Here is a 21,592-nt window from a genome sequence, read left to right as displayed (position 1 = left end):
CACAGTACACTGCCCTGTACTTCCTCATTCAGGAAAACGAAGTGGTGTGACCCTTCTGAGTACAAGGTGGATTCAGCCCATCAGGAACTCACAACCACTAACCCCATGCCTTTTATGAAAAAGCAGCTTAAAGAGGTCAGAGGCAAAGTGTGAAAGACAGCTGCTGTAAAACTGAGCCAAGGAACTAAAATAAGATTTGGATAGAACCCATGTAGGTGGATGGGAGAGGATAGGTACCTATATGTGCGCCTCTACTCCCACCAACCATAAATCCATTACTAGAGCTAAGAAACTTATGACCAGACAATACACTCAAATTTGTATTTTCACTATACTTCATGGGATTATTATTTCACACCCGTATGTGATTGGTGATCTGCTCTATTACATGAATGTCAGAGGAAAGACTATTTTTCACCAGGAGGTAAACAAAGAGAAAAAGCTACCCTATTCAAACTGACAGCATTATTTTCTTTTATTGCATATAATTACCTGATAGCTGAGGTTGCAAAGACTTGACCTTTAGAGCCCACACACAGAACTATCATGGAAGCAACAACTACAATTAAATCTGGAAAACAGAAGTCAATTGACAAAACTAGTTATTAGCATCTTGGCAATACTTCTGCAAAGCTGTTCTAAAACCATGGCCAATATTACTTTAAAAGTTTGAACAGTGACCCCAAATGAAGATTTCCAGTTACATATCAAGATATCTCTGCTGTAACATATAAAGAAAATATAATTGTATGATTTAATAGAAAGGTTTTACTGGGATGGGTCTGAGATTACCACATTCTAGATAAGCGATATGAGTTACTACAAAACAGCCTCAGCAGTCTGGATAACTTATTAGCTGGATTTCTTATTTTCTCTGCTGTTTTAGAGACTGTTTTATTAATTGACAGAGTTTTTGGCTTTTATTTCATTTACCAGACAACTGACTTAATATTATTTAATCTCTCCAGGTCTGAAGGGTAGAGAAAAATTAGAATTCGTGTGTGTCTAGTTTACTTTAAGTCACTCATTGCCTTAGGACTGTATACTAAATCTGTCTGCCTCATGCCTAGTTAATTTTGGAAAGCAATTCCATATTTTGGAAAACAAAATAGTTCTTGATACGTATCTAGGAAAAGTGAACTTTGTTTTGCTTCCCAAGCTGAAATAAATCTGAAGCTGTTTCAGAACCTCTACTGTGCTACATCTCAAGAGAAATGGATTAGCAAGCAGAGTGCAAAGATATGGTCAAAGCCATTTTATAGCTGCAGTCACACCTGAGATGCAATTGTTTATGTACACACACAAAGAAACTGAAGTATTTTACGATTGTAACAATAAATATCCAGGCACAAAATTTTGTAATTTACATTCCAAAAACTTGCAGATTGTTTAGGAAAACTATATCCTCTATTCAACAAATAGTGTTTCTGAGTAGTGGAAAAAACTATGTCACAGAACAAGGATTACTGTGCTTCTATAACAATACCCCCCTTCCAGAACTTGATTTGTTTATTCTATTTATATTTTGAATGCTCCAGGGCAAGGGTCTTCAAATAACTCTCTCAACATTGGTTAAAAAATACAGTATGGTTTTGGATTATTATGTTTCTTTCAGTGAAATTATTAAATGCAGGACAAGCATTCTAAAAAAAAAAAAGTTTTGACATATCTAGATTTTGGAAAATCTAGAATTTGTGGATATAATTTCTACAATGACTGAAGTCAGTTAGGAAAACAACTGCAGCGAATATCAAGGGGAATCAGGTGCCTGGTTCCAAAGGCATCACTCTGAAAACCAGTTTTTAATTCAACAAATACACGAAGTAATTACAGTGTATCTATCATGCTCCACCAAGCAGTGTGTAGTTCAGTTAGAATCCAAACCAAACTCATTAAAGTATTCAAGTGACTGCTAAAAAAAAAAAAAAGCTTTCCATCATCTTTAAAAGAAAAAGTTTAGCTATTATAAGTGTCTGGGACCCCAAGGTCGCAGGAGACAGGATTATGGGCAAGACTTATTTGTGGCAAAGCTTCAGATCACTTGTGAAAAGAGAACACTCTGCCCTTCTGGAAAAACAAACCAAGCTACATTCCCGCCCCCCCCCCCCCAGATAAGTGCCATGGATTCCTTAGATCTATGCTAATACTAATGACAAGAGTTCTTGCTTAATCTTGGCTTCAATTGCTATAGAAATTTCATTTTTCAGAACTTTCGAGGATAACTTTCACCTGGTGTTTACATCAACTTTGCGAGCTGTATGTACTCACCAATGATTGAAATAGGCTTTCTAGCAAAACGGAGCCTTCCCCATATTCCAACATATTTACTGCGGCATCCTGCTGACCATAACCGAACCACGTATTCTGTTCCAAAGAATACCACTAATACAATTTCCTAAAAGAAACAGACAGGGAACCAGATTAGTTTTCTATTGCATGTCTTTCATCTTTTTTTCAGAATCTATTAGAAATGCAGAAATAAATATAAAATTTGGAAGTTAAAAAACTATCAACCCTACCAACATCATTTAAAGTAACACAGTAAAAGTGGCAAACAAAGAAATAAAAAAATAAGAGTAAGCTTAAATACTTTAATTGCATGCAGTTTGGCTCATGTACACGTGCAAGAACTGAAAACTATTCTATACAATTCACTTGGTCTCTCTATTCAAACAAAAGGTTCCCTTACCGTGCCAAAGAAAACAAGCACAGCCTGTATGCAGAAGATGAGTATTTTCCTAGTGTATTTCATTTTGGGAAGAGGTGTGCTTCACATTCCACTGACCATATCAGCTTTACCACACATTTTCTTATACTTTTTCAGTCTTGTTTTAATCTCATGTGGATGAAAGTAACATTTCTGGTGCCCTCACAGTAAGAGGACTGGCACCCCTTCCACCTTCTTGTCGACAGTAAGAAACAGAAATCTAGTCCTGAAGTGCTGCTACTATCGAGCTTGGTGTTAACCACAGACCAACAACAAGGTATGACTTTGGAAATGCATACAAAGCCACATACGTCAAAGACATCTGACACTCTTGTTGATACACAGAGGTACACTTGTGTCATACTTGGAACCTCACGTGCAGATAAACCTGGCTTTTCTAGAGTGGCTGACCATGGTATATTCATCGGTTTCCCCAAAGCCAAGGAGCTGCAACACTTCCTCATCGGCAAACTCAGTTAATATCTGGTCACACTATTACTGGTCAGGAGTAAAGACAAGAAACCACATTAGGTATCACAGCTGTATAGGATAAAGATAAAGAGGAGCTGCCTATTACAGAGAGTGTTCTAATATAAAGAGCAGAGATGTTGAACGTTCTACCCAGTCTCCCCCTATTCCTGCACTGCTGTTTTTCCATGATATCCAATTGGCAAATGGGACTCAAGGTACCTATGAATTTCTAAACTAACTGAAATACCTAAGATGCAATCCTAGCCCAGAAAACACCAATGGGAGCTTCAAAATCATCAGCTTCAAAAATGCATGGGATGTTGCCCTGAGCAGTCAGTAAAATAACAGGTCTGTAAACAGTAAGAAAAGGGGAAGAAATCGCCACACACCAGTAGACCTCACTATATTCTTTTTGTGGCCCTAAAACTCTTGTCTTCTGCTGGCATGACCTGCTCATCTCAGGGCAGTTGAAGTTGAAGTTACTCTGTGACACAAATTTAGGAAGATGCTAGCCCAGACCACCTTCCTTGGTTTTGAAAATCTCAACCTCCGCAAGATATCAAATGCAGCAGAACAGCATCTCAATTGGTTATATTGTATTCCAATTACATTTTCAGCATATAATGAAACTGTCCAGACTGTTGGTGGTAATAAATGTAAAGTTCCTACCCTTTGACCCAGCCAAGAATCTCTTCTACAGTTCGGTGCCGAAAGGATCCGTCAGAAACCTTCACTTATCAATAACTCATTTAGAGTATTATTAAATATTTTTTTCAATAAAGTCAGAGATAAAGTCATAAATCTAAAAAAAAAAACAACAACAACAAAAAAAAAACAGCCTCTGCAGCAGGCACTTTAAGGAAAGACTGTTTTAAGGCAGCAGCTTCAAATGCAGCAAAATTCTTCTTCATCTAATTTCACTTAAAGATATTTAAGAACCTGCACTGAATTAAGACCAAACTACACAAGGTTCCATGAAACTTATTATAAAGCAAAGCACCAGAGGCTGTCCTTGCTGATCAGGGGACTGCATTCATTTCTAAGACAGAGTCAACAAGCTCCAATATCCAAGAACACTTCAATATGCAGAAAACTAATGCATCTTCTTTCATCAGTACTAAAAGAAACTCCCTTAACAAAAGACAATAGCTACTGCACAGAGAGCGAGAAGTGTCCTTCATTCAAAATAATTAATTGGAGGAATGGGTGTATGGCCTCACATCATATGCATTAGCACAGACAATGCTCTTCAGATATTCCCAAAAGATTGCCAGAAAAAAAAAAAAAAAAAAAAAAAGAATTCTAGTAGGAAGAGACAAACCCACAGTAAATTTAATGTTTTAGTACAATAAAGCAAGTCAGCACTCCGACCAGAAACCGTGGGCTTGGCAGGATCACAGTTTCATTTTGATAGCAAGAAGGTAAAAACTGAAAGCCCGGCTTGTGCTTTAAAGAAGTGCGTATTCTCTGCATAGCAAATTTGCATCGGAGCTGTGTGTGTATGTTTTTTAAAGCCCCTCCATGGTTCATTGGCTAACAAGAACACTGGCAAGTATGCAAATGTGGGCTGTCCCAAAGACAATGCAACAGACATGCAGTCAATGGTTACTGTCATCCAGTTCTTTGCATGACACGCAGACAAGCTTAGAGAACATTGATTGTTCTATAGACTCCAGTGACTGGAGGGAACGACCAGTCGGCTTACACCAAGACACATTTTTCACTCCTGACGTTTTGATAAAGGCTTATTGACCTAAATGAGACCCGAGTTATTCAGGGAACATCAGGGGTGAAAGTGCACAAGCTGTTCTTCATGGTCATACACAAAAACGCCAGGTATCCATTAGCAACTGGCAAATTCCCCCTCCCCTGCCCGTGGCTGCGTGACAGACAAAAGTGTTTTTAATATCTTGCATTGCATAAGTCCGATAAGTAATCCCATGGGGGTGGAGGAGGCTGATGAATTTCTTGTCAGTACACATTTATATTAGCAGCCAGAAACTTGCAGGCAAAGAAAAAACAGATTAGAAAATTATGCTTTCCTGAACTATCAAGTTATTTCCTACTTTCCCTATCTAGCAGCTTAATGTGAAGCTTTACGTTAACTTGAAGAATAGCAACCTGATCCTTAGTTCATTTATGCCAGTGCTAATTAGGGCCAATTCAATTTAACAGGAGAGTTACACTGCCAGAGAGCAGCAAAGCCTTGCACCTGAGAATCTCAGCAAATCTGAGTTGCTCTACACATGAATTTGGGCCACTGTTTCTTAGATACTTTCTCCTAACTGCCCGCTTAACACATACGTACGAAGTGCACCAGATAAAAGTTTATGTGCTTCTCACAGTGAAATCAACTAGAATGAAATATGGCTTCATGAAGACCTGGAAAAAAAACAGAGGCTGGTATAGGAAAATAGTAGGATAAAGCAGTGAGCAGACAAAGAGGATGTAAAGAATGAGTGAAACAAGAAACAAAGCAACACTCAGCACAAGGCAAAAATTAAAATACATAAAAAATAATTGCCTGCAGAACTCTGGTGGGGGTGGCGATTAAAGCTCAGGAGAAAAGTTTTCTTGCTTCAAATAACACACACACACAAGAACAGCACTGTGCGAGGACCCACTCAACCCTTTGCAACTTCATGCTGATTTCCTTTCTACCAGGTGAAAGCTGAAGCATCATATTAAGATTAGAAAAATATATTATACCAACATGACAAAAAGAGCACTTTGAGATGTGAAAGTCACGTCCCTTCACACCATGGGCATACTAGAGCCAAGAGACTTTCTTTCCTTTTAATCATTTATATGTAACACCCTCACTTCTGCCATCCCTCTGGCTCAGCCCACAGGCACATGCTTCGTTCCTTCTCAGCCACATCATCTCAACACAGCCAAATACCAGGGAAGCCCTCGATGGAAAGGTAGAGAAGATGAGCATAAGGTATACATGGAGACAGCTTTTCTTGAAGTAAGACACTGTGTCTCAACTCTCCAGCTGTGAGCAACTGACCCCAATAAACACATTTCACTTTCAACTACAAGGAACAGTCACTGTGCAGGACAGGTCAACAGGACTGGTGTAACAAGCCTTGGGCATTCCCGCTGTGGTACGGTGCTTGGTGAAACTAAACAGAACTCCTAATAACCAACCACCAGATGCCAGGGATCGAAATATTTCTCATAATGACCAGCAATGGAGCTTGAGTTCTCCCTGCTGCATTGGTGCAATAGTATGTATGCAGTGGGTCCAGTTTGGGAGACTCACAAAAGATTTTCAGTGTGTCTCACTACTCACTTACACGGTTTTGGCTTCACAGTTCCCATGGAATAATCATGGTTTCATAATAAGCTCACACCAGGAACACAGAGAAGGACTCAAAGACCAGCCTTGATGTATCAGGTTTGACTTTTACACTGCAGAAGTGTACCCTGCTGTGGACAAGGACAGTTTAACTATCACCCTGATGAACTTCTGAAACAAACAACAAAGTCCTTTCCATCAGAGGACAATAGGAAAAAGCTATTTATGAAGAAGACTTACTTAACTGAAGAAGGGATCGGACTTCAGCTGTGTGACTGGAGAGTCAGACCTATTAAAAACACCAGCCTTGTTTAGAGCACACAAGGCTTATTATGTATTAGAAAAATTACCATCTGAAACATCCTGAAAAGCTTTTCCTCTGCTGTCCCAAGCCCGCTTAGAGAGGAAGAGGTACAATCCAACATTAAGAGGCATCCAACATCCACACTAAGATGAAATACAGCAGCAATTTGAAAAAGAAAGGGAGATTCCCTAAATCTAGCTGAAGAAAGAAAAGCACATTTTAGCTTTAGCTGTTTTTAAGCATCTAGATTAATAGCTTGAACAAAATGAAACAAAACAAAACCTGACATAAAGCAGAGCAGGACACCATAACAGCTATTTAACAGCTAAGGAAATTATCTGGAGGCTGAGAAAGCACCTGCTTAGAGCACACATAGCCTGATGCCCAGCCTGTAGACCTCAAAACCGTATCTGGTCATGAACCATCACAGATGGAGTAAGTTCTCCCATAGCTTTAAATCATTACATGCCAACCAGCATACCCCAGCTATAAGGCTCCTTTGGCCAAACTTGCACCACTATTTCTAAGACAAGGTCACAAAAGGTCTCTGCTAACCTTCTGTGCCAAAAGAAGAGGGCTGGTAACCTCCTCTCAATCTGTGGTAGCAGAATAGGGACACTAGAAGACATTTTGTTCACAGCTCTTGACAAGGACATTTCTATTTCTGAAGGAGCCAAACGAAGGGACAATAGATCTACTGATGCTAATAAAAAGCAACAAACAGCACTTGCTGTCAGCCACAGACTGTGTGGAACCCTTGGAGCTGGACAGGCACAACATCTTCACAAGCAGGGCCATAGTGTGTCCTCTACAGCCAACGAGGGGCAAAAAAAGCAGGAACCTGTCTCTTGCGTAGAGCGATAGGTCACATTTACACTCACAAAACCAGCACCACTGCAGGCTGCACATTAACACGGAGAGAGCTGGAGTTCAGTTTACAGCTCGCTGCTCACCTGACACATAGGGGCTTGCAAAATGCTTCAGACAGCACTTGTGCATAGCCTGAGCAGGGTATGCAAATTTACAGCACTGAAGGCAACTGTTTCTTCTAATCTCACTCGCTTTGTATAGAGAGGCCCCTCTTTGTTCTCTTGAGAAAGGCAGGATTTCTTCTTGAAAGCTGTACTGTGTTTTCTAAGATACACAGAACAGCCAAATCAGATGGCCTAGGCAAACAGACAAAGACAGCCACCAAACTCAATACAGTAAAAATCCCAACTTGATGAAGTACAGGTCAAAAATAAAAAGGTAAATAGTTTTTCATATACATGTGCACTTAGTGAGCAATAGCAAGTGCCAAAAGTGCTATTTAAGACTAGTGATTATCTACCCTACTTTTTTCACTTTCAGAGATCTTAAAAAAAAAAAAAAAAAGTTGCGCATATTCAAGTTAAAAGCAGTAAGTTTTAAAACCAGAATATTTAGTGTCTCATGCTGAGCTTTTATCTTCCCTTCAAAAAAAAACTTATAGTCATTTGCTAAAATTCTTTATCTAGCATATTTGTCACCAAAGGATTAAACAGGCAACGGAAAGCAAAAATAACTTAGTATCACATTTCTATCTTCAGAGGCCTGTAATTAAGCCTAAGACATTATTGGACATCGTTAAAAGTTCCCTTATTAATGTTTTTAATTAAGATGAAATAATATTTACGTAAGTGTTCGTGTTTTGAAGACGGGAAGCTTAGTATGAGACGAAGTTAGAAAAGTTGACTGTGCTGAAGCTTTTCTGTTTTCCCTTAATCAGTGCCGAGAGCACACAACAATAGCATTGGGAGCAATAAAGAATACTGCAGGCCTGCAATTTTAGGTTGAGATTTTCCAAAGGCTCCAAGCAACTAAATCTGATTGAATTTCAATAGGACTTGGGCACCTAACTCCCTTAGGTGCATTTAAAAAGCCTTTAATTGATTTCCTTAGCTCTCTTCTCACTGGAGGTTTCAGCCAAATCCAAACCAAGGCAGAAGAATTTTTTCCACTAACTACAAAAAGCCTCAGATGTCAGTGGTATAATTTTGCACATTAAAGCATGGTCTCAGAGCACTGGTGTATTAAAACAACTTTCCACACCATCATCCCTGCACAGGTCTCTTCATAACACAGTCTTCAGCTTGTGAACTTGGTTGCTGATGATATCCACCAGGAATTTGCAGAAGTAAATTAAGCTGGGCTTGCACAATTAGTTTATGATACCTGCTTTAACATGGAGTTCTCGCTCCCCAAACACTCTCAAGAACTAGACCTTAAACCCACAGGATTTGGCAACAGAAAGGAAGCTTTAACATCCTAACCAGTCCAAAATTGATTAAAATCCACAAACACACTCTTCCTTTTTGTTTATTTCATGAACCTGTTATTCACAGTTCATACGAGTCTCTAGAAGAAATTCATATCAGAGCTTCTGCTTCAAAGAGAAATAAGCTCTGGCTCCTATCCAGGACAGCATATGCTTAATTTTATAACCTTTGAATTCAAAAGAACTATACACCTACTTCAGTTTAAGCACACATACGCACGGTTCAGAGAGATGCATGCTCAATTGTTAGTACATGTAACACGCTAATAGGAATAGAAAGGAACTGCTGCAAACTAAAGCAGCAGCCTAAGTTATGGAGTCTGTACTTTTGTGTTACAGAGAAATTTTCATATTAACACTATTTAGTCAGTGGCTACTTTTCCCCTAGCAGATTATTTTCATCCTGTCAAGTATCTTGTTGTGTGCTGATAATTACATTCACTCCACAGCTAATGCTGAATACATTGGAGGACTCTTGAAGAGACCGTATGCATGAAAGCTCACCTACTTGTGATTTTTTCCAAACTATAAATGGTAGGGCAAGAGTAGCTAACATGTCCTCCGGCAGAATTTTCTTAGATCCTTAGACTACCACTACCATTATTACAACACTAGTCCTTTCAGAGAGAAAAATAAATATGGCATATCACTTCTTACCAGAAAGTAGAGCAACACAGAAGGAAGAATACGGCTATTATCAGCCTGGCTTAGCCTGCAATAGCTTCATTTTGTCTACTTAAAAGGAAAGGTAAGAGTAGTTGGCATTTTCAAGATATAATGACCAGGCTGTGGTCACCTGCCACGCATAAGAATTTTGGTAACAGCAACATTTAAATCCCAGTAATTTCAGGCATACATTTTTCTTTGAGGCCATGCTGATAAGTAAGAGCCAGGAAGCAATAGTATGTTTTTAAAACAAATTAGAAAGATTGACGAAAAAATAATTTTTGTTCCACTGGTTCTGAAAACTAGAAAACAACTCTCTTAAGCTTTCTGTATTTGTTTTTCCTCCTTACTCATCTTTTTCCATTTCATTAGAAAAGGACAGAAGGGCTGGCAAGGACAGGAAACTAGAAACTCAAACACCTTCAGTTTTCAATTATCTATAAAAGTAAATCAGTTAATGCTTGCTCTTGAAAAAATGCTTTTTTTTTTTTTTCCTCAGATCATGGCCACATCTGATTCTATGCTCAAACCTTAGTGATTTTTAATGTATATATTCTGTAAATAAAATGTGTCTGTAGAATCAACTGCACTTTTCAAGCATAAAAAGAAATATGCTGTAAGAAGTATAAAAATTAGGAACTACACTTTTCTCTCTCTAGAAACTCATGAGACAGGGACTGTAAGAAAACAAGCCTTAATGAAATCCATTTTCCTTGTTTGCTGTGTCTCTCCTTCTGTACAGTCACTAGTTGTCCAGAGATGGCCACATTCACACACTGTAGTAAACCTGAGCTGTGTTGCTATACCAGTAATCTGAGTCTCTTTCCTCCAAATCTGACAGCCGTCCATGCGCAGTATTTCTTAGCTTTAACCACAGCCTCACCATTCCGACCCACTAAGATTTCTTCATGCATTTGGGCTCTGGGTAGTGCCCCTGCAGAGAAAACGCTTCCACAAACTGTAGCAATGCTTCATTCCATGGCCAGACAGGAGTCAGGAAGACTGCAGAGATGGGGGAGATCAGGGCTCAATTTGCCGTCCAGCTACAGATTTCTCATTTGGCTTTGAGCAGACTGTATGTCACCCTTCACTCAGTTCCCAAGGAGAGAAAGCCACTGCTCTCACCATCTTTTGCCACAAACCATTCTGTGGATAAACACCGTGATGCAATGAGGGTCCCACATCTAAATCCCAGATTACGTTACGAGCTTTTGACAATTTACTCCTTCAAAAGATGGCACAGAGTACACCAAAAAGGAACGTTTTCAGATGAAGTTCTAATTTCTTACCTGTCTTGTGAAGTTAAGGATGTTTCCCTCCCCATTCCACCCCTACCCAAGCAGGGAGTTATGGTCATGTACAGTCTGGCTTCAGAATTTTAAACTTGACCCTTCCATCTCCTTTTCATGGTTTTAGGCTTTGTGGGACCTACTCCGGGATGTAATGTCTGTTCTGCAAGTGAGGCATATCCAGAAAATTAGTAGGTCACCGAAAGCAGAACACTACTGTGGTTACTTCTACCTCCGCACATGCTCCTGATACACTCCTTCCCTCGAAGCAGCATGTTTTCAACATTCACCCTCCCAAACTGAGATTTACAGCCTGAGCAATAACTGTATTCTTCATTAACAGTTTAACAAGTAAATTTCAAATGGACTACTGCTGTTTTCGACCCCCTCCAGATAATGATGGAAAAAAAGAAAATATTAATTTTTTCCCAGCTGGCAGGACAGTGTTGTGCAGTAGGGCTGTCTGAAAGCAAACCTTCCACAATTAGAAGCCCGGCATTCCTTTTACACATGTGGGCAATCGCTGCTCATTTACCAGTATCATGCTCAGCATTGATAAGAGTTCAAGTGCTGTATTTCTGTTTGACACTTACATAAACACAACCTGCGTTTGCCTCAGCATACTTGAGCTCTCTCCCAGGCCTGCTCCAGGGAATACGCATCATGATCTTCCACACAGCTGCAAAAACAGTCACACACTAAACCTGTAGTCCAGGCACTTAATACTCCTCACAGGAAAACACATGTGCTAGTTTAAGCTAATAAAAAACCTCTCAGATGCCATATGTACATAGCCCATTCAGTCAGCATTTTACAGTTGCCTCTAAAATTTGTGAAGGAGGAGAGGAAAATTATTTGACATGCAAAATAAACCTAACCGAAGGCAACAAGTCAGCGTTTCAGCTGAGTGGCAAACACATTTCACATACTGAAGGCAAGTAGTTTCCTCCTCGTGCCAATTTCCTGTGCTCGTTCCAATCAGTGAGCATAAAACAGTTGTGGCTATCATTCAGCGCATCAGGATTATAGCATACCAAAATGGGAAGTTAATTTATACCAACCAAAGCACATGATTAATTCAGTGCAAACTCTCTCGAGAGCTTTGATAATGTTCCAAGCGGACCAAACTAAACTTACATTTGCAAAATGAAGATATAAGCCAGATCTCTCTGAAGTCGCATACTCCATTAACCAAGCTACCGTTATGTGCAAAGACTTGTATTTTTACTCGGATTCATGTTTCTATCAGTTTTGGGTCCAACATAAATAAATGGTGCAACAGAGGCAGCTCTTTGCAGAAGTCAAAGTTAGGAAAGGAGAACTCCAGTTCTGTGAAACTCCCTTCACTCACTATCACCTTTCCCCTGCACCCTCTACAAATAAAGGACAAGTGCACTATTCATTGCTGGGAGAAAAAAAAATATCTTAAAAAAGCCACGGCCTTCTCAGTGGCAGCTGGTCCGAGCCTCAAGACATCAAATACCTCAGGAAACTAATAGGCATTATATGGAATTAATTTTAGAAAAAAATACAAAAGTGATATTTGGCTGAATTCAGTACCTCTGTACTCCAAAGCTGTTTGGAAAAGGAGAGGAGAGACGTTACGAAAGCAAGGCCTAGGGCATGGCAAGAAGAAACTGAAGGCTCTGCCGCAGGACACGGGCTAGCGGGCAGCTGCTGCAGTGACCAAAAGCCACCAAACCAGAAGAATCCTCCTGTGGAGGGGTACTTGAAAAGGGAAAAAAGCATGCAGCTTTGATTGATTTAATGCATTGATTATGCATTTTAAGTGCATCAGTATTTCAGAACACACAACTGGTAGCAGTGGAGCTGCACTTCATATTATTGCATTTATAATGTGCTCAGTTTTCTAAGGTTTGGGGCATCTGTTCTTTATGTGAGGTATACTTCCAGGGGACTCATGATTTATTTTAGGAATAGCTGGATGTTGTAGGGGCTTCTGTTTGACCTCAAGTTTACTGTTGTGTTTAGTTTAACTCCTGATTTAAACATCTTTCCTGGTACATTAGGTGATGAAGTGAGTGAATGCCAATCTTACTCCATCGGTAGATGAATTCTGACAACAATTACTGTGAAGAGATTACCCAATTTTATTTTATTTTTATCTTTCCTCCCTTCACACCTTCCTCACACTTTTCAGTACTCAGTATTTCAAAAAGCGGTTTTTAATATATCTGCCCTGCTTAGTCCTCTCAGGATCCCATTGTGTTAGATGGGATTGTATCAGAAAACCTTCAGTCTGGGCACCAAAGATCTTACAGCAAAACCACAGAACTAAGATTACCCACCAGAACCGAAGATGCTCACGCCATCCAAAAAGATGAACGTTCAGCAATTGAGGAACTAGCAAGAACACCTGTACCTGTTGTCTTAATAGAAGCTAAGCCAGAGGGTGCATTCAAGGACAGTGATTGTCATTGCTAACCTAATAGCCACTGCTCTACGTGCCAAAGTGAAATATGCAACACTACCACCTCTCAGCAATAACACAATGTAAAAAGTGTTCTTTCCACTGGCAAGTGTTCTTTTAAAACAGTATTTTATCAGTACACAAAGTAAATAATAACAGGTTAATCTCTTTTCTAGGGCTAAGACAAAAAAAAAAAAAAAAAGAGGAAGGAAGTCCTGATGCATAACAACCAAATACTAACACACGAATAGAGAATAGAGCGTGTAAGAACTTTGGGATACACTATTTTTATTTAGTGGTGTTACACAAGAAGCAATAGCTCAAGCGGCCAAGGCTTCCAGAAATTAGTGAATGTCAAAGGTTGTAGCCTAACTTACAGATATTGAAGGAGGAAAAAGCTACTCAAACTGCAAATCAGACAGCTTTGCATTTTTCTGCAAGCATCAGTAAACGTGGCTAAAATACGGAAAACACTCAGAGGCCTGTAATCCTCTGCTGAAAGGAGGTTTTACATGGCAGCAGAACCAAACATACCCATCTGGTGAGCTCCTTCTTCGGGGATAAGGCGAGTGGTGTGCCATGCTCAGAGCTGGGTTCTATTTCCAGCTCTGCTAAAAATGGTTTTAATTACAACCTCATGTTTCCCCTCTCCTGAACACATAACACACTGCACATTTAACTTTGTACAGAAGTGTCAATTGCTAGTACTGTTTAGGGTGTAATTAAAAACAATTACATTATACTAGAAAAGCACATAAGGGACTGTTTTGTGTACAATGTGCATTTCCTCATCAGCTGGATGGCCAAAGGAAACCCACTAGACATGAAAGTATGGTACAGCTGGGTCCCATAACTGGGCATTTGCATATTTATAAGCTATTGCACTTGGGAGGCCATTGCTGATGACATGAATGCCTGTATTAATGAGTCCATCAATAGAGATTTCCTTACGAGAAATTTGCCCTTATGAAGTTACATCAGAGAACTCCGTTATCATGAAAAATAAGACTTGTCTCAAATGGCAGACTTTAAAGCCAAAAATCTTGCACATATTTAAATAGCATGCTTTACAGTACTCAAGAAGTGGTATAAACTCTCTACAAATACTGTCTGTGGTTTCACACCTTTTGAGTAACAGTAATGGCTATTTCATGCTAGGAAGATAGGAAATGTGTTCATCTTGGGTGCTAAATCAGCCTAAAAAAAAAGCTACAAAAACCCTCTTTTGAGCATTCTGTAAATGATTTGTGGGCTGTGGGAATTATATCTTCAATTAGAAAGATAGCAATCTGATGACTGTACAATAAGCAATCACTTCTCAGCACAATACAGAATAGTTAATATAGTGTGACTCCTATTACTGCTACAAGAAGTAGTGTTTTACTATTTAAATCTTAAAATCTTAAGCATAGTATTAAACATAGATAGCTCCTTTTTTTTTTTTTTAATAACATGAAGAGTAGGGTGAACGAGCTTTGAGAGGAAAAAAGTCTATTGCAAGTTAGTGTACAAATACCTCCTCCAAGTTTTGCTAACTGGCTACTGCACTGATGTTTTCCATGGAAATTCCAGCCACATTAGTTCTGGCAGCAATTAAAGACTACTTTTGGAATCCTTAACAACATCCAAGGGGTCCCTTTCAGCTTTACTTCTTGTTCTGTAGTTCTTTCTACTCTTTAAAGCAGGGAAAGCAGTCCCCCCCCCCCCCCCCCCCCCCCAGGCCTTCAACTTGTTTTTACTGTTAAAATAAATACGAGGATGAGTCAGAACTCCAGCTCAAAGGAACAGCACTGAAGTATTTACTCGGCTTTGAGAGCTGAGAAGCTCCTCTTTTGCTCAGGTTGTACCTCTTACCACTGCTTGGTACATTGTGCAACTCTGATTGTGAGCCAACATGATCATAGGACTCGATGATAAAAGAAGCTATTCAGAGTTTTGGCAGGAGGAATACTTCTGACATTTTGTTTCATCTGGATCACAAGATTAGACTTCGGCTTGGGGTTTTAACACTAAGCTGCCCGTGCTGCATCATATGGAGCTGATTTCTGACACCTCTTCTAACTGCGCATCATGTTATTCTTGAACATTCCCATCTGAGTCAATGGGTCGACCCTTGAAGCAAGCTGCCATCTATTACAAATAAACACAGTTGAACCTATTTGTTGAAGAGGGAAGATTACACCCTTACACCCCTTAGAACAGACCGAAGATACATGTAGGTACCAGGCCACAATATCAAGAATTCATTCTTCTTGAAAGCAAAACATAAATGAAGCCAGCATGTATCCAGGCATCAGAATTACAGTTGTACATTATTCCAAATACCAGCTAAAGTGTTAAAAAACCTCTGTGACCATATGTGATATTTCAACCATGTTCATAGCTGGAAAACAACATTAGAATTAGTATTGATTAAGTTAACTGCCTGGCTAGAAAAAAATCACTAAATGGAGAATGAAAACTTGAATGGGGCAAACATACATTTTTTTCCTATTATTAACAGAGAGAAATAGGCATATGCAAAGGAAAATTCATCTCAACTGTCCGAAGCACCTTCAGCTGTAACAAGTGACTCTTTCAGGTGTACCTATCCTTTTCCACTTATCCTTTTCCTTTTTTCCAAGGGAAAGTCCATGTGATTGGCTTATTCTACCTTTTTAGACAGCTAAAATTAGCTGCAAAAATAATAATAAAAAAATAAAAACCTAAAGTCAAGAAGTGCTTTGAGTTATTGAATACGGTATTCTCACCCTGAAGTAATGGCATAAACTTCCGAGAGGATGGAAGTTTACTGTCAGTTTTCACTTGAAAGAAATTTATTAGCTGTTTCTATTTTTGGCCTGGTCTCCCTAGGGAGGTCTGTGCAATCACCTCTTTTCCCTCCGGTTTCCCTCTCAGAACTCCTGAACCTACAGCTGATCTGAAGGCCAGGTGTGTCAGAGCATATTTGAACTTCCTGGAAACATTGTGAGAATTTGGGGCCAGGCAGAAATGAAGTACCCTGCATATGGCCTGAGAGAAAAGATTTCACATTATTCACGACACACTCTCATGATGGTTCTCTAATCTTAACCAACATCCAGCCTCAGGAAAACTTATTGCAAGTTTCAGTTGAAACTTCTATTGAATCCATTAGGCTTCACAAAAACAAAGCAAAACAACCCCAAAACACCCACTCCAAGACCCCAAAGCCCTATCGCATCCTTGATCCCAGTGCTTGTACAACCACTGGAGTCCCCAGGAACCGATCTGTGTTTTAACTGAAGAAAACACTGGAGCAGAACAGCCTCAAGTGGCCTACACAGCCTCAGTGCTCAGCTGGATAAGGATCTGAGCTACTTGATCACAACTGAAAGATGCTCCTGTTCCTAGCAGGAATTTGGACTGGATCATCCCCAGAAGTCTCTTCCAACCTAAATTTTCCTATTATGGTATCATTTTTCTGTGATTAAGTAGAATTTTTCCTACTGATTCCTGGAATCTGTGTTTAAAAAGGTAACTAAATGCAAGTCACTTTCAGAGAGAAACAAAAATGAATACAGTGAAACCAAGAGGTTTCTTTTTCACTTCCAAGGGAAGTTCACTTGCCATGAAGCACAAGATGAAGAGGAGAACAGACTACCTCCATGTCCCCTTCTACCACCTGCACGGACTTCTTAGCTTTGCCATGCGGCCTTTTCCTGGTTGGGACTGAGGGGTAGGAAAGAGAAACAGCTTAGGGGAAAGAAAAAAAAATCTGACACCTAGTTTCAGCAGTTTACTTCCATACAGAGATGCAACTCTTGATTCATCAGAGCATAAGCTTAGCAGAGAAAGCAAACCAATGACACTTCATTCAATAAAGAATAAACTGCGGTATTCCCACTGTGTTCATCATGTCACTTCTTCAATCATCTCTGATTGATTAAACTTCTTTCATTAACTGATTTCAGCTTGTCTGCTTTATTAGCATCTGTATTATCCACCTGGGGCCCTAGAACATCTGCTGCGTTTGCCTGCCATATTCTAGGAAGCTCAGCCCTCCTGCTTATTACAAGCATTTCTCAGATTTCTGATAAAAGCTTCAGATTCTCCCAATCTTCTCCTAAGAACTACAGCAGCTAGCAGCTCTTATTCTCCATTTGATCATTTACTGCAGTCATCCAGCACAGCTGATAATGCTTCTCATTCCACTAAGCTCACTCAAACAAAAATCACAGGTAGGGCTTCTCACAGGCTGACAGCTCTGCTCATCTTCCATAAAGGGGGGACATACGGTTCGCACTTATGCCTGGCCAGGCTTTTTCATTTTCTAGTTCCTGAGGGTCACGACAACAGAGTGCAAATATTTACAACCAGGAGTAGGCATTCGTAACAGATGGAAGGTGGAAGAGCAAGCATTTAACTGTGCCCCCCATATTTAGTATGCTGCTCTAGGGCCCCTTACAAGATACTTGCCTGCACACATGCTTACAGAAAAGATATTGTTCACCATGTTCATTTAGTGGCATATGAAGAATACATAATGATGTCATAATGATGTCATCACGTGCAAATGGAAAGAGAATAATCCCATTCTTCAATTCCCTCCAACGTTCTGAATGTTACATAGTCACATAGGATAGCGTGAGCAGATAAATTTTACCCAAGGACTGTATCCTCAGTACATGCTCCACATACTGGATTTGGAATTTGTTCTGCAAAAGTCAGTAGGGAGTTTTCCTGTATTATACATGAAAATATGATCTTTAATTGATTTCAGTGATGTCAAATAGCTCAAGATTTTTACGTGTTTAAACAGGTTATTTTGGAGGTTTACTTGTAGCTGTATGAACAGTTCAGAATGTCCTTTTGAGAAGAATTTAGAGTTAATCGACTCAAGATTTGGGGGGAGGGATTGAACTTCCTAGAGTACAAGTCATAGTGTGTTAACAGACAGTGTATCACACCACATTGAGCTCCACTAAGATAAAAGGCTTAGAGATTTCACTGTATAATAAAAAGACCTCGTGTAAGCAAAAGAAATAAATATTTACAAAGAGAAAACTGCCTTTAAATTCCTAAAACCCACCCCACATGGAAGAATCACCATCATACGGGGCAGAAACACCATCACAGGAAAGAAGAGCGGGGGGGTAGGGGAACGAGTACAAGCAACAGCCCTTCTTAAAAAAAATATTTATCTTAAGAGTCATTAGATAATCTTCCACTTCCAAAACTGCTGAACCAGTCAGTTCTACCCCACGTTCAGCATCAGACTATTAAATGAAGTCAAAAGTTTCTGTGGTTACTCTCAGCTGAAATGAGCTAATTTCCCCAGAGAACAAGCTACACCGACCAGATGTCTTGAGCCACTACTCCCCAAAGGAGCGGAGCAGCCCGAGCAATGCCGCCTCTGTTTCTATGGAGATGGGTTTTCCCATCCACCACACAGCCGGGCGCACGGTGGCTACCAGCTGTTGTCTCGACTCGGGCTCCATCAGGAGAGACCGAGGGAAAAAAGTGGGAGACGTAGGACGGGGCTTCTCCCAGTCCCAGACCTCATAAACTTTACCCACAGTGGCCAACCTCCACTCTTCGCAGCCGCCGCTTGGGCTCACTGCTGTTGTTTAAGGCTGCCTCTCAGTGCTTCCTCCACTCATTTTACAGGCTCGTAAGAGGGCTGTGGCAGCACACAATCACTTGGTTTAACATGTTCAATCACTGCGCTGGCAAAGCAGGTTTCCCCAACGCATGCTTCCAGCCCAACTTTCCCATCTCAATGGTTTTATGAGCTTAAATCTAAATCTCCGATAGTAACCCATTGCAGGTTCCCCACATTATTCTCACTCCATACTTTCAAAGGAAAACTTTGTGGATTAATGACTCCCCGTCCTTCCTGCAAGGCTGGTTAATGCTTCAAATTCCTATTGCTTTTTAACTCCTGTGGAACTTTAATCCGTCTCTGACCATGCTGATGAGCTGCAGAGAAACAACGCTGGCTAGGATTTTCATTCTTGCATTTTCTTTTTGAATGCAGCCAAGTTCAAATGTCTAATTATAACTTTGCAGAGTTAATGATCAATTTAACGAAGGCTTTAGAGTATCTTTGAAGTCATAACAACAAGCCAAAGGGGGTTTAAAACGTTAACTGCACAGGGAGCCTATGTAGAGAGCTTTCTTAGGATTATCTCTCTCACTTAACAACAAAGTTGAGTCGTTTCAGAATACTTCCAGCAACCCCACGGCTTGTTGCCACATAGCGCTGAGCTTTACCTAGAGTTTATTTTATAGCTCTGAGCAGCACCAATCATTACCCTATTAATTCAAGCATGTTTAATTCAATGTCCCTCGACTACTCAGTCATGCCTATTTGTAACTTTTAAGCAACTACAGAAAGGTACAACTTGCCCCATCCACACCCAACAGGCACTAATCACCTAGGTTAGATATACAACATAAGTAGGGTGTATGTTGAGACAGCTACAAGCAATATTCCCTTAGTTGTATGATATGCAGCTCCTGTTCCTTTTTGCTTAAGGCACGTTTTTTTTCGACTTACTACACTGGCTGAATGGGCCCTCAGATATATGTAGCTCCTGCTGATGCCAATGAGCTATAAATACACATCCCAGGACATACTCTGACCCGTTTACTTTTTCATCTAACATATGCAGCCACTCATATTTTGTATATACTGCACTCCATTGCAATGCTGAATCAGCACGTCCAGAAATAACAATAAGGGCATGTTCAGCCTGGAGCAGTGCACAGAGAAAGCAGTTGGGCTCCTCCCTGCTTGCTTTTCACAGGAATCCTGCCAGTCAGCATCACCAGACACATTTTGCAGAGGTTTCTCTTCCAAACAAAGCTGAAGGTGAAAGACATCAACCTGATGACAAAAGGAGTCAGAGGACAGCAGTTACAGGTGAGCAGACAGCCATTGCTGGTTCCCAAAGTGAGCTGACTGGGAGCTGAAGGGGAAAAAAAAAAAAACACAACACACTGGGTGATGTCCTCCAACACTTTCCTTTGCAATGAGGCACACAACTGCATGATTTTCCCTTTTAAACTTACAAGTGGGGAAAATTTCCATAGCAAGAACCAAATACAGTCTATAGAACTAGGCACTGCCAAAAGAACATTTTATAGGTTTGACCAACCCATTTAATAGCCACCCTGTGGCTTGCACAAAGTGATGGGACTGCAGTGAAGAATTTCTAGGCACATAGGGGCCCTATAAACAACGACAACTTGCATACCTTTTTTTCCCCCCAATGCTGTAGTTATAGACCACAATAATTGCATGGTGAAATCTAGGATAAGTATAAGTTGGATAAACTACTTCAGCAAAAATTAATGTTTTCTCCCTAAATTAGCCAGTGCAACCAGATTTCCTTTTAGGGCTCCTGAGAGAGAAAAATTACATCTTACTGCTTTCTTCATTTAAACCTAACTTGCTTAGACCTTATCTCTGTGTCCATTTTCCAGTCCATGCTGAGTTTATGCGTTACCTCCAGGTACTATTACAGCCTTGCCACAGCAAAGGCTTACAGATGCTCGAGTCTAAAGACCACTTAAACTCTCATAAAATATAAAGCAATACAGAAAGGAGAGCAGTTTGCATCATGCTAAAAAAGGCTTTCAATGAATACCTGGGTACGACACTGCAGCAAGGATAACGGAGTTAGCTTCCTTTGTTGGGGGTAGTTCACGCACTTTGAAGAACTCTAGTCTTTCTTGACACGGTCAGGGTACTTGTACTCCACAGAAGTAAAAGATCTCCTCAGTGTATATAAATACCTGAGGGGTGGGGGACAGAAGGATGTAGCCAACCTCTTCTCAGTGGTTTGTGGGGATAGGACAAGGGGCAATGGCTGCAAGTTAGAGCACAGCAAGTTCTGCACTGACATGCGAAAGAACTTCTTCACGGTGAAGGTGATGGAGCACTGGAACAGGCTGCCTAGGGAGGTTGTGGAGTCTCCTTCTCTGGAGATATTCAAGGCCTGTCTGGACGCCTACCTGGGCAGCCTGCTCTGAGGAACCTGCTCTGGCAGGGGGGTTGGACCCGATGATCTTTTGAGGTCCCTTCCAACCCCTACAGTTCTGTGAGATTCTGTGAAAAGGATGATTTTTGTTCTATTTTTAGAGCATTTTTGCAAGAAA

General features: G+C 40.3%; 1 protein-coding gene across 8 annotated transcripts in view; it reads right to left on the bottom strand.

Moving 5' to 3' along the window:
• KCNQ1 (potassium voltage-gated channel subfamily Q member 1) overlaps positions 1–21,592 on the bottom strand; it is a 389,773-nt gene that overhangs the window by 258,605 nt on the left and 109,576 nt on the right. For all 8 annotated transcript variants that reach the window (XM_068683465.1, XM_068683463.1, XM_068683464.1 and 5 more), the window contains exons 3-4: positions 2,269–2,395; positions 493–571 (exon numbers count right to left, since the gene is read on the bottom strand). In XM_068683465.1, coding sequence (XP_068539566.1) covers positions 493–571; positions 2,269–2,395 — 206 coding nt within the window. The remainder of the gene's footprint in view (positions 1–492; positions 572–2,268; positions 2,396–21,592) is intronic.

This window comes from Anas acuta, chromosome 5 (genome assembly GCF_963932015.1).
Source record: "Anas acuta chromosome 5, bAnaAcu1.1, whole genome shotgun sequence".
In the NCBI taxonomy this organism is placed as follows: domain Eukaryota; kingdom Metazoa; phylum Chordata; class Aves; order Anseriformes; family Anatidae; genus Anas; species Anas acuta.
The sequence above is the reverse complement of the archived record's forward strand: the minus strand, read 5'-3'. Positions and strand labels throughout refer to the sequence as shown.